This window comes from Rhea americana, unplaced genomic scaffold, assembly GCF_003343005.1.
Source record: "Rhea americana isolate MKP2758 unplaced genomic scaffold, rheAme1 scaffold_160, whole genome shotgun sequence".
Classification (NCBI taxonomy): Eukaryota; Metazoa; Chordata; class Aves; order Rheiformes; family Rheidae; genus Rhea; species Rhea americana.
Window position 1 is genome coordinate 1,591,997 of NW_028185706.1, and position 18,194 is coordinate 1,610,190.

At 42.4% G+C, this 18,194-nt stretch overlaps 1 protein-coding gene and 1 long non-coding RNA gene across 5 annotated transcripts in view; one reads left to right on the forward strand and one right to left on the reverse strand.

Moving 5' to 3' along the window:
- RPS6KC1 (ribosomal protein S6 kinase C1) overlaps positions 1 to 3,854 on the reverse strand; it is an 87,149-nt gene extending 83,295 nt beyond the window's left edge. For all 3 annotated transcript variants that reach the window (XM_085300136.1, XM_085300134.1, XM_085300135.1), the window contains exon 1: positions 3,720 to 3,854. In XM_085300136.1, the coding sequence (XP_085156262.1) occupies positions 3,720 to 3,824 (105 nt within the window). In that variant the 5' untranslated portion in view covers positions 3,825 to 3,854. The remainder of the gene's footprint in view (positions 1 to 3,719) is intronic.
- A 140-nt stretch (positions 3,855 to 3,994) lies between these two features.
- Positions 3,995 to 15,249, forward strand: LOC146598546 (uncharacterized). 2 transcript variants are annotated; one of them, XR_014895249.1, is made up of 4 exons: positions 3,995 to 4,319; positions 4,543 to 4,651; positions 11,539 to 11,641; positions 15,079 to 15,249. It is a non-coding gene; the product is annotated as an uncharacterized LOC146598546 (long non-coding RNA). The 2 variants fall into 2 exon arrangements; XR_014895250.1 differs by lacking the exon at positions 11,539 to 11,641.
- The last annotated feature ends 2,945 nt before the right edge of the window (positions 15,250 to 18,194 follow it).

Consider the following 18,194-nt stretch of genomic DNA (forward strand, 5'->3'; position numbering starts at 1 on the left):
CTAARATGGAAGTCACTGAACCCAGACCTTCATCTTGCTAAGTGCTCTCCACWCTCCCCAGATAAACCTGCTCTCTTCTTTTGTTTTTCCAAGAACCCTTGCTGAAACCTCCGAGATTCCCAGCATCAGCTTACTACGCAGTCGAGTCACTAGTCTTTTACATGTTTTGAAGGAGATGTGACACAAAAGAGAAGGTTATTTTCTCTGTCACGCTCATCAAAAACTTGAAACGTTTTCCTTCTCAGTTCCAAGTTCTTTCACGTAGCACATAAAAGTCCTCCTCTTCCAACATGGATAAAACATTCCACAACTTTTCTTCACTCTAAGCAGTCACATCTTGTAATTTTAGAATTTTTTAATCTTGGTCATTGTGCTTTCATTCACTACCAGGCAGTTCATGTGTGGAATTTCTTAAAGCATCTCTACCCTTCTTTTCTAAGATTTAGAGTACCTGATATAAGGAACCTGTAGAGCTGGGGTGCAGGGAAAAGATGCCATAGGCATGACTACACACCACAGAAGAACACCAAAGGTTGCACACTGACTGTTTTGCATTGCAGTTCACCTTTAATTAAAGCCTTACAACAATTTTGGCAGTTAGGTAAGTTACCAGATGGACAGAAGGAGACACAGAGAGATGAGTAATTACCCAGCCAGTTAGTAAAAATCCGGAATAAAACTCAGAGGCCCTTTTTCACAGTCACTTGTTCTAATGTTATATCACCTTGTCTACCTACCAACCACACCAACTTTAAGTTAGTATGTAATAAATTATGTGCTTCCTCCTTTGTTCTCCATATCCTTTTTCTGAAGGTCAACCTCAAAAGAGGTCTTCCCCTTCAATCTAAACTATGCTAATTCAGAGACTTGGCAAATGTGTTTCTATCCCCCAAATTTTCAGTGCATTTCTTAAATCCTCCCTTAAGGACCAATGCAATCAGCTTCTTCTGCAAATCTTTAATACAATCAACTTTCATCCACTTAAAAATATATCAGTAGGCTACCCACCAATACGAGCTGAACAATGCATAACTACTATGTTATACTCTGAAAACAGAGATCCTACATGGATCTAGTGCCTTACCACTGAACAGAATACTCAAGACTATCCTGTTCCTTGTCTGCCCTCCAGATACCAATATAATTCATTTAATTTTATCAATAATGATCGTAATCTTCTGAATTATCAGAACTTTTACTAGTAGCCTGTATTTTTACATTTCATTCCACAATACTCTTAGCATTATCACTTGCTGATACCTCTTTCTGTTCTTTAACCTTTGGAAATAAGACAACATTCATTGAGTTTTACCTGCATTTAAATTATTTACTTGCAAAATATGAAGTAATGTATTCTCTACTAAATACTGCAATGCATTCAGTTTCTACAAATACATGACTTGCAAAAACACAGAAGAAATTTATGAGACTACTGTGTAAAAACAAAAAACTTTTTTCCTAAAAGTCTGCATTAATGACAGTCCATCTTAGTATTCAGAAGAGATTGCATGGGTAGCTGTGCCTTTGCGTCAGATGTTTAGCACACTCTAAACAAGTTCTCTATGATTATTAACTTATCATAATACTGAAATTAAAAGTTATTCTAACTTAACTTAGTTTCACAAGGGATTCACTGGAAAGAACCAGAAATCTCCACTAGCATGTACTGAGTGCCCGAGATCTTGCCAATACAACGGGAAGTTCCCTCTTACTTTTTTCCAGGCAGTCCCCCAAAGCTGCCAATCATCAATTCGGCAAAGACAACAGCAGTGCTGTCAAATCAGCCATGAAGCTAGATCACTGCAGGTATAGGAGGAAGCAATAGGAGGGAAGAAAAATGGAGGATAACAGAAATGTAAGTAAAATAATTTTTAAATGATTTTGTGCAGCATCTAACTCTCCCAGTGTCATCCTCACTTCAACTACTACATAAYACTCCATCAGACACAGCCCTAGAGACAAAAAGCTATTTATACATCCACATTTGTGGATCCAAAGCATTTTTTGGTACATTTAAATTTAAAAAAAATAAGAAAGAAGAAAGCTTTTTTGGCACTTCGGGGATTCTAGATATAAAACACTAATGGATCTGTGTTTAGCTTATTTTAATTTGGTTAGCTCACAGACTGATCTGTTCCCTGTTCCGTAGTAAATCATTCAGAGTCAGCATACTACTTGGTTCTAAATTATGTCACCTGAAAAAGCACTAGTGATCTACAACTCATCAGACGTGGAGAAACAGTGACATTCCTCACAAGTTAAACACATTTTGTTCTTGAACAATTCTGCACATACCACAATATCACAGAGCATTTAACTAACTTAAGCCAATAAGAACAAAGCCATTAGTATAGAGAACAACAAACAGAAATCTTGACTCATTCCTAAATATAAGAGCATTACTCCCTAGTACACTGATATATCCACGATGACTTTTTTTTTTGGACTTAGCCCATCATGACCTACTGAGGAAAAACGTAGAGGCACTATTTTTCTTGACTCTATCTCCCCAAAAAAAGGCTTTTTAAATTCAAAGTCAGAGGGAAAAGCAATATTATCTCCTCTCAACAAATAYCATTTCCCATGCTTGTTTGGTGGACTAGTACAAGTGCGTTTGACAAAGAAGAATAAAAGGGAAATTGATCTGTACTTTTACAAGTCGTGCAAACTGATCACGTTCAAATAACCTGAGAGCTACAATACACGCACATGTCTGTATGTGTACATATGATATACATACACAGAGAATGCTGAAGTCTCTAAGGGAAGGGGCACATATAAATGTTTGTTGCTCTCACAGAACATTGCAACTGCAAYAGCTGTAAAACAACACACAGATCATTTAAATAAAGTCTGTCCTTTTACAACACTTCCTGATATACCTCAATATACCCCGTCATATGCATGAATCGGACTTCCAGTCCCTTGCATCAACCTCCATGAAGTTTCAACTTACTCCCCTTTCCTTTCCTGCTTAAATAAGAAAACAGAGGAACGAAGAAAGCAAGAAATTTCCTTGGGGGAAGAGAAGCAGCCTTCAGCAAAACCAGCACCAAGCTAGCTCTCCCAAAATCTAGCTATTTGTTTCACCTAACCTTCCTTTCCCACCAGGCCCAGCACTCTCATTCGCTCTGACCCTCTCCTACCCGAATRGAGGGGGAAATGAGGAACTCGCAGCCCTTCAGAAAGGGGCTTCTTAAATAGTCTTCAACCCAAACAGCTTTGCGCGTCCAGCGTAGGCGTGCTGGAGATGCATATTCCGCTTGCTAATTTTTACTCTGGAGCTGCCTGAACTGTGGGATGGAGAGGAAGGCAGAACGATTTCACTGTAATCCATCTGACGAGATTTGGGAGAGAAGGAAAGGAGGGAAGCACTCAGCAAAGGGGTTGTTTGATTTTTAAATTATTCTTCTATACCCTGCAGCAAACAGGAAAGAAAAAAAATATCAATTTCGAAGCGCATCTGAAGGAATAACATTACGTAAAGCTACAAGGAGCAAGAATACACCCAAGGCTCAGTCAACCAAACCTTCGCATTTTCGTAGCGCTCTGCAATTTTCCCACCCACGGCAACCGGCAGCGGCGGCCACCCCTTCCCCCGCGGCGCTGCGGGGCAGAGGCACCCGGCGGCGGCGGCGGCAGCACGGGCGGCGGCAGGCCCGCACCGCACCGCACCTCACCGGCCCCGCCGCTCGCTCGGTCGCTCGCTGCTCGCTCACCCGCGCCGTGACCTTGTAGACGGTGTGCCCGCGAGGGTGCCGCCGCGGCTCTGTCACCGTGTAGAAGCGGGCCAGGCCGCCGCCGCGCTCCCGCGGGCTCAGCATGCTGCCGCCGCCGAGCCGCTCCGGGTCAGGCGGAAGCGCCGCCGAGAGACGCCCCGCCCGGGCCCGCCCAGCCGCCGCGGGGAGGGGCGGAGCCGCCGCCGGACGGCGGTTGGAGGCGGTTGGGCGGCGGTTGGGCGGCGGTTGGAGGCCGTTGGGCGGTTGCGGGGCGGTTGGGCGGTGGCGCGCGCCGGCAGCGGCCGTAGCCGGCTTGTGGCGGCCGCGCCGCCGCTTGTGTGTCCGTGTCGCCCTCCGCCGCCCTTTCCGCAAGTACAGGCTTTAAGTAAACCCCAACCCGGGCATGGCCGCCCTTGGCGGGGGCTGAGAGTCCGGCGGGGCGGGGACGCGGCCCCAGTGCCACGTTGAAGCCGTGTGGACGCAGCCCTGCGGCCGTCAAGTCCTGCTGAAGGGTGGGACCTGCGAGGTCACAGCAGTGACCAGGCAGCCGCCGTTAAATACAGGCACCCCGCAGCAGCTGCATACCTGTGAGAAGGGAAGGTATTCCGCTGACAGTGTTAATGCACCACTTCCAAAGCCAGCTGCAGGATATTTTAACAGATGCAGCCCTAAATCTTAAGATCTAAAATACAGGGGGAATAATCACAAGATTTTTAAAGAGGAAAGTTAACGAAAGGTCAAATCTGATAACTACTAAAACACTTTGTTTATGTTTCATCCTTTCTCCAGATGCTTTAAGCTGGACTTGCGTCTCTCKTTGTAGATGAGCTCGTCCATGCCTACGGGTCTGCAAAACACTTTGGCATGATGAAACACTTCAGAGTGTAAAGCATTCTGCTTCAGTCCAAAGCAACGCAGTTTTGTGCTGCCAGGTATTCTCATGTCATGGGTTCATAAGATTACAGACGCCTTCAATTACMGGTCTAGTGGGATCTACACAAACGTAGATCTCCTACCTGACACGATATGARCAGTTACTTTTTTATCATTACATTTTCATTCATTTAATAACAGATATTAAAAAATCAGCTTTTTATAACCAAGTTAACATCTCTGATCTCACACAAATCTCTGACATAAAGAAAAATACTTAATTAGAACTCTTTGTAAATTGTAAGAGATTCTTGTTCTGAAGCTTGCAATAAGCAGGCGTCTCCTTTGAGGAAGACTGAACTCTCATGAATATTTACAACTCTCCCAATTACTGCTGTGGAAATTAAAGCTGTTTATCAATTATTACATTAGTTTTCTGAGTTCCAGATCAGATTTACTGCTACCGATCTGGAAGTATCACTCTGTGAGCTCACCTTTAAGTCCTCCTAAGCAGTTTTCACTGTTTCACTGTTTGGAGGTACTRCCAGAGTTTCAGCTCTGTCCTCTTCCTAGTGATCACAAGATTACTGTTACTCTTGATTTGGATGTTGCCCTCACTCACTTCTTACTTCATTATAATGGGAACTCTATCCTGTGTACTCGTGGCAAGTAGCTCCTGCAAATACACAGGGGCAGAAAAACAAGCATGAGTGAACAAACTGTTCCCCTTCCAGGACTGRTCTGACAGAAAACAGTTAATTATACAATACTTTTCCTTATGAAACCCAGAAAAGCCTACCAAAGTTAAGTCACAGGAGCGTGCAGTGTGTCTAAATGGAAGTATTTTAACATCCTGGACATACAGCTTCTTCCTTGAACTGTATTATCCCAGAGAAAGGTCATTTTCTGGGGGAGAATACAATGACTCTTCCTAACATTGCATAGGGCAGAAATGGTCCAAAGGTGAATTTTATAACATGCTCTCTCTCAGTTTTCTTGGGATTACTTCTACATTCCCAGATATCAAATTACTGGAAAAAAATCATTTCCTTTTTGTCTCTAAGAATTATTTCATTGGTCTAGTCTGATTTGCATGGGCAACATTTTCTTAAAGAGAGAAGACATTCATTCTCAGAATGTGGTCTGCCACTCTCACTAATCTTCTGAGAGAGTGGAAAAGCCTGTCTTTTACATCTTTTAATAAGTTGTTGTATATCTAACTTCATACAAGTAACTATCAAAAAGAATGCCTCAAGAAATAATACAATCTCGATCATCATTTCTCCAAAGCAAATTTTCCAGCCCAAAGTCTAAGATATATCAAATTCCAATAGATAGTGACTGTTTTCTTACAGCGACAATAATGGAGGTAATGTTTCCTTGTAAGAAACATTTCAAGAACAAATCTTTTGTATGAAGTAGTTCTAGTGTACAAGTGAGGAAAAATAATCTGGGCTTTGCTTAAACCTGAACTGAAGAGGATTTCAGAGGATACTTTGTTASTGTTACCTTCCCTGATCTTAGCTATAGGAAACTTGCAGTTAGTCCAATAGCATTTGTGTTGGCCCCATCCAAAATAGGAAGAGCTGACTGAAAATACACTTGTTCTTCAGTCAAGGARCTAACATTTTCTAGCATGGTGGACCAATTGCTTGATCATTTACTTACTCATTGACTGTTAGTTGACCACTTAGTTACATCATGCAGCTTTTATAACCCTTCAGTGTAAYAGAATGATTAGACAACCATTGCTGTGCCACAGAAAAACTCTACTTGCTGTAATTTAGTTTATAGAGAACCTTTATTCTCACTCACRCATACCAGCAGGCGAAGCATGTCTGATGCACAGATCAGGCAGAGGCTTCTCCAATTAGCATAAGTCAGCGACTTACATACGTTTCTTTGGTTGGTATAGTTACTAACACTCTCTTGATTGGTTATACATCCAGGGTATTGGAAAACTCTGCAACTTCTAGCCAGTTCTATCTGGTTTGAAATTCTGGGATGCCAGACAGGAGTTGGTGAGTTTATACAAAGTTCAGGGATTCTTCCTTTGCTCTTACCTTAAGATAATGGTTAGTAAAAAATTGAGTTATTTTCCTACTATTGATTGTCTTTTACTTCTACATTCCCCTCTTTGAGTCTTTTACAGCCTCACTCTGCTCAATATTTTATGTTCGTAAGCTGACTGATGTCTTCTTGTTCCTTTTGCAGCATTTGCAGCATCTGCTTACAGATTTTACTTATTTCATGTTGGGATTTATCAGTGGAGAGTGCAGTATCTTTACAGCACTTGATACATAATAATACATATCCACAAATGAGCATTACAAAAACATACAGAATTATAATGATTAAAACTCCCATAATCACTGATTTTAGCAGTCCTCTTGACCATGCACCTATCCACCGTCCTAGATTAAGCAGCCMTCTCTACCAATCAAATGGCTGTTCTGTTGTCACTGCATGCAATACTTGTAGGCCTGCATGGATCTTTGCAAAGTCTATTTCAGTTCTCTGATCTTGGTTCACGTAAAARCAACAGCTTTCATTTAACAAAGCACAAACTACTCCTTGGGAAGCTAAGAGAAAGTCAAGGGTAATGCAGTTCTGCCTCACTACTCCAGTTAGACTTAATTTCCTGACACAGTGCCTGCAAAGCATCTGAGATCGAATTATCTGTCTGTTCTATTGTAGTCAAAATGTTAATTATGTCCTTTTCAAGTTGTTGCATACCTAGCCAGGTATGAACCATCAAGCAATTTGGTGGAATCCTGTTGCTCTTTCAGGTAAAGGGTTATTAACGGTTCTCTTTTGATGTAGGGGATAATGATTATGTATTGTCTGGGCACTTAAATTTTTAAATCCCTGCTCACTGGGCACAAKGTACCCTAGTGTATGTATACCAGCTAGCAGAGAGGGCTTTAAAAGCCCATTGGTCAGTGACCCAAAACAATCCTAGCACTCCAGTAGACATTACAGTCCAATTTTATTCATTAGCATCATAGTTRTTTGCTTTCAGTGCCAGCTGAACTAATTTGGCAGCTCTTGTTTTTACACGTCTTTTGTGTGCATTTGGCTTTAGGATGGTCATTTACACGGTCATCTTCTGTTAACCACTAGGTCCCATTACCTACAGTGAATTTATACATGGTTAAGAGAACAATCATCCTTCCATGTACTGAGTCATTCTTTACTTTGACACTACTTGGATATAACACAGTAACTGTCGTGTTATCTGACATATGCAACACAAACTGGCAATGGGATGAATTCATTGTCMCTACAAAGGAACTAGCATTCTCAGACTAACTCTCGTTTAGACACCAAATGGCATCGTCATAGAGCATTGGATTAGATGATGATAGAATATGTCCTTAGGGACCATGACTGTCTGTAATTAGATAGCCCAGGTGTGTCATTAAACCTCTGTGTCCAACTTTTATTGTCAGGAAACTGGAATTTCCCCTGAGGTGCCAAAAAGTACATGGGCACAAAACCAACATTGTGATTGTGATATGGAATCGGCCATCCCTTGCGTCCATTGAACCRCAACATTGTCATGCCACCCAATGTGTGCTGATGTAGAGCTCAGGAAAGTAGTAACACCAGTCAAAAGTATCCACCCTTTGATGGTGGGCACCATTTAAATTTTGCACAGTGTGATACTAGGGACCATGGATACCTTTTCATAGAATCAGTAAGGTTGGAAGGGACCTCTGGAGATCATCTAGTCCAACCTCCCTGCTCAGCACAGTCACCTAGAGCATGTTAGGCAGGGTTGCATCCAGGCAGGCCTTGAATATCTCCAGAGAAGGAGACTCCACAACCTCTCTGGGCAACCTGTGCCAGGGCTCCGTCACTCTCRCAGKGAAGAAATTCCCCCTCACGKTCAGGCRGAACTTCCTGTGSTTCARTTTCTGCCCATTGCCTYTTGTCCTGTCACMTGGGACAACTGAAAAGAGTTTGTCCCTGACCCCTTGACACCCTCCCTTCAGATACTTAACACTTGTTCTGTTAGTAGGCATGCTATTCTGTGGCTCGCTCTTGCCTGCAACAATGTGAGTAGAACTCAAGAATTCTTTCAAGATCTAAGATTATACTGAGGAATTTGAGTCTGAGGAGCTAAGAGTCACATCTGTATTGCAATAAAGTTCCTCATTTGATTTTTCTTGCTCAGGAGAGGAATTAGTTAGGCCGGGCTCTGCAGGTGCTGTCACTTTCTTGCAGTGGGATGCATGTACCCAAGTGGTCAGTCCTTCACAGTCTACARGCTGCCCAGCCTACAGCAGTGTTGGTGGTTAATGGGATCTGTTAAAGTCCCTTCCAACACAGCTGAAGAGAGTTCTTTCTTTGGTGTACTTTCGCATATATCCTGTCTTCTGGTTGTAACGGGTGACACAGCTCAGCTGCAGGTTCAGGAAGAGCATCGTGTACCTGTGGGTATATAAACCTAAAACTTTTAATTAGTTCTCTACAATAATCTAGCATTCAGACATCCTCTAACATTAAGTCTGTTGGCCCAATTGGAGGTGTAGGTGGCAACTGCATAGGCTTTCCCCTAATAATTTCATATGGTGATAGTCCATGCTTTCGGTTTGCTGTGTTTCAAATATGTATTAATGCAATGGGCAGGGCCTCTGGCCACTTAAGGTTAGTCTCTGCAAAAGTTTTGCAATGCAAGTTTTCAGATCTTTCTTTCTTCACTCTTTCTTTCCACAGTTCCACTTGCTTGGGGATGGTATGCACAGTGCAGCTGCTGTTCAATGGYGAAAGCTTTGCATACATCACAAATAATCAGTCCTGTAAAATGAGTGCCTCGGTCACTGACAATTATCAAAGGTAGTCCAAACCAAGGAATAAACTCTTCCAGCAACTTTTTTGCTACCATGGTAATGTTAGCTCACTTAGAGGGATATGCTCCTACCCAACATGAAAGCCTGTCGGTTATTACTAAAACATACTCCAGATTGCAGCATTTAAACATTTGAATAAAATCAATTTGTCATCGAACAAATGGTCCATAGGGCTTGGTTTGGGCTGAGCAGGTGGTTTGCATTCTTTGTGCCACATTGTGGGCTAAGCAAATAGGACAGGTACTTCAATATTGCTGTGCAATTGAGGAAAATTCTGGTGCAAACCAGTATCTTTCTTTTGTATCGGRTATTATCCCTGCTTTGCTCACGTGGGACACTGAATGGGCCAGAGAAGCAAGTAAGGCAGGAGACTCTGAGGTGCAATTAGGGAGCAGTCCAGGGAGCACCAAAGAGTGTCAGCCTGTAAAAAATGATGTCACAACCAAACATCCTTCTTGATTTGAGTGGTGTTGTCCTGCAACTGCGCATGGTCTTGCAGGAATAAGAAGGAGGTTTGATCTTTTGACCAAGAAATAAGTAAAGAACTTGCAGCTGGAGGACTGAGAAGGACTGCATTTCTTGCAGAGCTATCTGCAAGATCATTTCCAATAACAATATCATCACAGGAAGAGGTACGAATTTGGCATTTTACAATAGCATGTGCTAGAGGGAGCTGTAAGACTTCTAAGAGGGTCTCTACATATTGTCTGTTGTGAATAGAACTTCCTGCTGAGTTAAAAAAATCTTGTTTCCAGAGTTGTCCAAAGTCATAAGCAACTCCAAAGGCTTATCTTATTTAGATTATGGTAGAGAATCCTTTAGTGAGAATGCAGGCACAAGTTAAAGCAGTAAGTTCAGCCACTTGTGCTGATGTCACATCTTGTTAGAGCGAGTGGACTGTAATCAAGTCAGAAGTYGATTTAATAGGTCATTTGTTGAATCCTCACATTCAGAGGAAGGTCCTGTTTTCATTGAATCATCATAATGACATAATATGGCAAGGAATTGCCATTTCTGGTGTACAGGAACCTTCAGGAATACACCATCCAGGGAACAATAGATAATACACCCAAGCCTGCACAAAAGATCRTTTCCAAAAAGATTAACAGGAGTAGAGGGACTTAGTGAAAGGCATGCTGTGCAGAAATTGAACCATTTGAGACAGTACTTGGCTCAGAAAGAGAATGTAAAATAGGCAGCCYGATTATGCCAATGACATTTATTACTTCCTCAAAAGGTGATAAAGCAGGAAAGTCAGAACATTTAAGGGTAGAACAAGTAGCCCCTGTACAGCACCAAGCATGGTACTGGAATAGTTCAACAAGGTCACAGGTCCATGAAGCTGGCACAGAAACTTCGTTTATTTAAATACCCCCATGTTTYGGAGTACTTGTATGTCCTATGCTGCAGTCTCTTTGGGATATTGGGATTTCCTTCGACTATCTGGTTCCCATTTCAAGGCAAGAGACAAGACACACAAGGATCTTCCTGGTCACTATGTCYAGCCTGAGCCCACCGTGTTGGCAGAGGTTGGGGTCTTTAATGACAGAACACAGAAGAGGCAGGAGAGGAAAGGGGATAATTGGCAGGTAAGGAGTGAAGGACAAAACCTCCACCATACACCCATGCATTTGAGTTATGCCAGTCATTKGTGGTGTGGCTCGTGAGCAGCTTGGGGTGGTTTCAGAACTGTCCTGAAGCCAGCCTATTCATTCCATGTTCATACTGTACTTGTAACTGTGTAGCTTTTTCATGCCAAAGAAAGCATCTCACTGTTTCTGAAGCACTTCAGTTCCTATTTTTTTTTTTCCTGTGCCCCCCCCTTAAATACACAGTTTTCATATCAAAGGATCCTTCTCATGGAGTTGTTCAAAAGGTCAACTTGTGTAAAAATTTCATTTATCTAAAAAGGCACAAGTCTTAGGAGAACAATTAGTATAGGTATACTAAGCCAGTATACCTTTTGATGGGATAAGTAGTGATTTGAGTGTTTGGGCACCATTTTTAACTATTTTTTTCTTTTCCTTTCTTTTATTTTGTTTATTTTTCTCTTCTCTTTTTTTCTTTTTTGCATTTCTTTTTTTTTGCAGTTATCTTCATTGATTTATCTGTATTGATCATTATGAAGGCAAAAGACAAATCAGTCACATAGCTTGCGTATATGTACCTTGCCTCTGGAACAGAAGACCACAGGTAAATCATCCTGGAATGTTTATAGTATCAAATGCTGTGCATAGCACTTTAGTCAAGTTTGAAGCATATCTGTCATCTTAGGAAAGAAAAACAAAAAAGCCGTGTGCCATTTAAATACCTGAGAGACTCTTCCTAGTAGTCCAAACTCTGCACATATTAAGATCTCCTTAAATTAAAAGTGGCCCTAAGATGCCTAGCTTTCAGTTAATCCTCCTTGAGCTTGGGACCGCCTTTGAGATTTTTCTCTGTTCATGATGAAACTGGCTAGAGTAGCCAAGGTAGATGAAATTTCGGAGTGGTTCCGAAAAGACTTTTCTTCCAAAGCCAGTACTCTTTCAGTTAGTTTTACGATGTCGTTGTGCATCTGATTCAAGTGCTGCTCAGTTTTTTGGATGGAAAAGTGATTAATTTTTCTTCTCAACATGCCATGAATCTGAGCAGACAGAACTGTAATCTTCTGCTCCTATGTCTAATCCACTGTTTTCAGATTMTAAATATTCTAGATTTTCACAATTTCTGTTGCGATGTTTGAGTACCCAGTCTGTATCAGATGGATGTATTTTTCCTGAGCATTCTGCCAAAGAGGATCCAAACCTAGATACAACACTCACTGACATGTCAAAGGGTTCTGACTTAATGCCTGCCTTGCTGATCCAGATGAAGTTAGAAGCAGCATCAGTTCTGCCTGCATCTTTCTTGATGGAGTCTATGCTTGCGCCAGTGATATGRAAGTTTTTTGAGCAGTCTTCAGCCATCCTTGTCCACATCTGGGATGGGTCTGCTTGAATTCTTAGTTGATCTTCAAGGTCATTGACTCTAACTTCAGATTTGCTCCTACTTCCTGTCCTATCACACTGATTCTGGCTCTGGTCAACTAGTTCTTTAATAGACTGTTGATTGTAGTCTCCWGTGCTCTCTATCATAAGAAGCTGTTTTTGTGGCAGACCCATAGTTAAATTATAAYGCTGTGATGCAATATTTGTGTCACAGAGCTGTTGATGCTGGGTTTGCTTCCGTTTAAGRTCAAGAACTTCCTTCCAAAGGGCTTTGTTTTCCCATTTTAATGATTCAAGCRTGGAATCTGTTATATCCTGTTCTCCTTGCACCTGATGAATTATTGCTAACATCTTGTGGATCTCTTCTGGATCAATCTTACCATTTTCTATTTGAGGTAAAGGCACTTTCCTCTTTATCTTTGACAACAACTCTTCGTGGCCTTTTCTGAAAAAGGGATGTTGATATTTGCTAGAACCACATTGTTCTTGCTTAGCTGAGCCTGATTTATATTGCATAACTTTATGAAAGCCATAGGAGTTGAGCTGCCTCACGAAGCTTGCCATGTTGTTGTGCTTGAAGTGCTTGGGGAGGATCTTCTTAGCAAAACTCTCTTCATCCAGCATGTTGAAACTCTGCCCATCTGCACTCCAGCAGATGAACTCGTTGATTTGGGGATCTTCCACCAGTGCCCAGATTTTGCTGAGGAACTGGGGCACACCTGCCACACCGCTGCCTGGCTTCATGCTGTACCTGCTGCCTGCTCTGCCGCACGTGACCACTGCCCCTTAAAAAAATATGAATCCTCGCTTGTCTGGTGATTGTCTGGAAGCCTACAGGCAATCCTCACTCAAATTCCCAATATAGAGATTTGAAAGGTCTCTTACCTTCTTTTATGGTGCCTGGGCTTTGAGTAGGRGTGGCCTGCAATCCTTCCACGTGATACCAGCTTCTGGAGGATCCAAGTCACAGCACCAGAACTGCTGTAGAAAAACTCCGCTTGTCCTAATTTAGTTTATAGAGAGCCTTTATTCTCCCACACACACACCGGCAACTGCAGAAGCATGTTCAATACACAGATCAGGCAGAGGCTTCCCCGATCAGCATAAGTGAGCGACTTATATGTTTCTTTGGTTGGTATACTTACTATCTAATATTCTGTTGATTGGCTATACATCCAAGGTAAAGAACAAAGAAAATGGAATTTTCCACTGGAAAACTCTGCAACTTCTAGCCAGTTCTATCCAGTTTGAATTCCTGGGATGCCAGGCAAGAGTTGGTGAGTTCATACGAAGTTCAGGGATTCTTCCTTTGTTCTCACCTTAGGATAGTGGTTAGTAAAAGTGCAGTTAGTTTTTGATTGTCTTTTACTTCCACAGCTAGTATAAATATGCTTATGAAGCAGCACTTGTTTATTACATTTCTTAAGATGTTATTGTTCTGAGGTTTTAGTGATATAAACAAAAATTAGTGGGACTGAAGCCATTATAGATTAATTCCTGATGGATGATATAATAGATCTCATTTAAATAGCTAACTCAAGCATCTTCTGAGAAAAAAAAAATCCATCTTAAAATGCTGCCTACCTTTAGTTATTGGATGGGAGGAGGAGAGAATAAGCAGTATCTTCAGTTACTCAACTTGTAAATAGAAGTCTCATACTTTTTGAAAAAGATAAAAATAATTTGCTTGTTAATTATTCTAATAATGCACTCCAATCTCAAGTGTTCACTGGTGTTCATTTGTGAAAATGAATCAGTGGTGGCCTGGGAGTTCTGGGAACAGGGCTGACATTACCATGACAACCTAAAGGGGAGCTTCCAGGGCAAACCATGTGTGTTCTTCGAAGGAGGGATTCTGAATGCAAGAAGAGAAAGTCAAAAGTTCAGCTAAGAAGTAGTCATGAGAAATCTTAGTTGTAAGGTACAGTGTAGCCTTAGCTTATGCATTATATTTCTCCTTTATAAGCTGTCCATGGTATTAGCCTACTGGAACTGTGCAATAAATCTGTGTTTTTCATTGCACAGCATTGTTTTTTACCTTCCTTCTGATACTCTTAATATCAATTTATTCTAGTGACATTTTTCCCAGGAGTTTCTTCTGCTAGTTTATATCAACCTGTATTTGAGGAGTTCCATCTCTGTGCCTATTCAGCCTATGGTCTTTCTAAGACTCCTAGAAGGATGGCAGTTTCTACATACCTTTTTGTTAAAAAMTGGACCGGAATCTCTCAACTGAGTTGAGTACATCTCATTTACAGATTAGAGATAGTGCAATATTGGTAACAGGTATCCTTCAATAGCATGTATTTTATTTTTTTCTGTGATTGTGTGTTCTAATTTTCAAAGAGAGTAACTTACTCTCATTTTGTAGTTTCCCTTCATGTAATGAGGTGATTCAGGGTATTTGTGTTGAATCCTGTGTTAGCTTGCCGAACTGAATATTTTTTTACCCATTGAAAAAGGCATTTTAATAAAGCCTTTGCATTTTTTTTCCATAAGGGATAGCCTCAAGAACATCTGAAAGAGCCTTTTGTTTATGATGCTTATTAGTCGTAGGTCATATTTTTAAAATATGGGAAAACACTTAAAAATAATGTTATAGTTAAAATGGACTACACTCAGAAACTTAAATGATCCAGCGCTGCATCTTGATTTTTTCAGGTAAACCTGAAAGGCCTACAGATTTAGTATTTCACCTGTAATATGTTCCAGACAATTTAGTGGAGACTACAACAAAGAATGAAATAAGCAGATGTCAAAGAATGGAATAAGCAGACATTGATATATACAGAAGAGTCAACATTGCTCCAATAAACAGAAGTCCTGCCTTGCGGTTGTGCTGGAGTTCACTGAAGATGTCCACAAATATATGGATAAGGGAATGCAGTAGACATTATATACCAGAATTTCCGAAAGACTTTCAACAAAGTCACTTATTAAAGGAGAGGAGTTTTAAGAAGAGTAAGTAGCCATAGGATAAACAGGAAGATCCTTGCATGGATAATAACTAGTTAAAGATAGGAAACAGAGGGTGAGAATAAATGATGAACTGCCTCAGTGCAGGGTGGTCACCAGTGTAGTTCCATCAGGGTCTGCGCTGTTCAACAGATGCATGAGCGATATTGATGAGGCATCAAGAAGTAGGTTGAAAAAGAACTGTCAAGAGTAGTAAAGACAAGGACAAATTATGAGGAATTGTGGCAGGATTTTATGAAATTGAATGGGCAGTAAGATGTCAGAAAAAAATCAGTTTAGATAAATGCAAAGTAACATGAGGGTAAATGCTTTAGTGTCACATATGAAGTGATGAACTCCATGTTGATCACTCAGGAGCAAGATCTTGGAGTTACAGTAGGCTGTTCCTTTAAAAAATTATCTTCATGCTTGGTAATCAAAAGAGAAAGTAAATGTTAGGAATTGTAAGGAAAGGAGTATAGAACAAGACAAAAAACAGTATGCTGTAACTGTATAAATCCATGATTGGACCACACTTAATATTGCGTGCAGTTCTATCTCCTTTATCTGATAAAGAATACCATATATTAGAACAGGAAAAAATATCAAAAGAAGGGCAGTAAAAATGATCAGGTATATCGAATAGCATCTTTATATGGAACAACTAAGTAGCCTGGGACTGTTCAGCCTGGAAGAAGGGGAATGAGAGATCTATGAAATCAGAAGTGGCATAGAGAGGGTAGATAGGGATGGACTGTTCAATGTCTCTTAACACAAGAACCAGAGCCCAATGAAGCTGGTAGGAACCAGGTCTAAAAAAATAAAATAGTTCTTCACATAAGGATTGCTAGACCTGCAGGACTCTTGTCAAAAGATGTTGYTGATAAAAGAGGTCACAAGTTCAAGTACTTGGGGGAGAGAGCCATCCAGAGTTACTAAAGAGACAGACACAACAGGCTCAGGAAATCTACTGAGCTGAAAATAGAATCATAGAATCAGTAAGGTTGGAAGGGACCTCTGGAGATCATCTAGTCCAACCTCCCTGCTCAGCACGGTCACCTAGAGCATGKTAGRCAGGGTTGCATCCAGGCRGGCCTTGAAKATCTCCAGAGAAGGAGACTCCACAACCTCTCTGGGCAACCTGTGCCAGKGCTCYGTCACTCTCACAGTGAAGAAATTCCCCCTCACGGTCAGGCGGAACTTCCTGTGCTTCAGTTTCTGCCCATTGCCTCTTGTCCTGTCACCTGGGACAACTGAAAAGAGTTTGGCCCTGTCCGCTTGACACCCTCCCTTCAGGTACTTGCACACATTGATAAGATCCCCCCTCAGTCTTTTCTTCCCCAGACTAAACAGGCCCAGCTCTCGCAGCCGTTCCTCACAGGGCAGGTGCTCCAGCCCTCTGATCATCTTTGTAGCCCTACGCTGGACTCTCTCCAGTAGCTCCATGTGTCTCTTGTACTGGGGAGCCCAGAACTGGACACAGTACTTAAGATGAGGCCTCCCCAGGGCTGAGTAGAGGGGCAGGATCACCTCCCTCGACCTGCTGGCAACACTCTTCCTAATGCACCTCAGGATACACTTGGCTTTCATGGCCACAAGAGCACATTTCTGGCTCATGGTCAATCTGTCATCCACCAGCACTCCCAGGTCCTTCTCTGCAGAGCTGCTCTCCAGMAGGTCAGCCCCCAGCTTGTACTGGTGCCCAGGGTTATTTCTGCCTAGGTGCAGGACTCTGCACTTGCCCTTGTTGAACCTCAGGAGGTTTGTCTCTGCCCAACTCCCCAGCCTGTCCAGGTCTCTCTGAAGGGCAGCACAGCCCTCAGGTGTCAGCCACTCCTCCCAGCTTGGTATCATTGGCAAACTTGCTGAGGAGGCACTCTGTCCCCTCATCCAGGTCATTGATGAAAAAGTTGAGCAGGAYRGGACCCAGTACTGAGCTCTGGGGAACGCCAGTAGCCACAGGCCTCCAACTARACTCCATACCACTGATGACGACCTTCTGAGCTCTGCCTTTCAGCCATTTCTCAATCCACCTCACCGTCCACTCACCTAACCCACACTTGCTGAGCTTGCCTAGGAGGATGTTACGGGAGACAGTGTCAAAAGCCTTGCTGAAGTCAAGGTACACAACGTCCACTGCTCTCCCCTCATCTACCCAGCCAGTCATTCCATCACAGAAGGCTATCAGATTGGTTAAGCAGGATTTCCCCTTGGTGAATCCATGCTGGCTACTCCTGATCACCTTCTTTTCCCCCATATGCCTGGAGATGACATCCAGAATGAGCTGTTCCATCRCCTTTCCAGGGATGGAGGTGAAGCCGACCGGCTTATAGTTGCCTGGGTCCTCTTTCTCGCCCTTCTTGAAGACTGGAGTGACATTGGCTTTCTTCCACTCCTCAGGCACCTCTCCAGTTCTCCAGGACCTTTCAAAGATGATGGAAAGCGGCCTGGCAACAACATCTGCCAGCTCCCTCAGTACCCGTGGGAGCATCCCATCCAGGCCCATGGATTTGTGGATGTCTAGCCTGCCCAGAAGGTCCCTAATCCTATCCTCCTCAACCAAGGGAAAGTCCTCCCTTCTCCAGACTTTCTCTCTCACGTCCAGSCTACAGGATTCCTGAGGGCTGCCCTTAGCAGTGAAGACTGAAGCAAAGAAGGCATTCGGTAGTTCTGCCTTCTCTGTATCCCTTGTCACCAGCACCCCTACCCCATTCAGTAGTGGGCCCACATTTTCCCTAGTCCTCCTCTGGCTGCTGATGTATTTGAAGAAGCCCTTCGTGTTGTCCTTAACGTCCCTTGCCAGACTCAGTTCCAACTGGGCC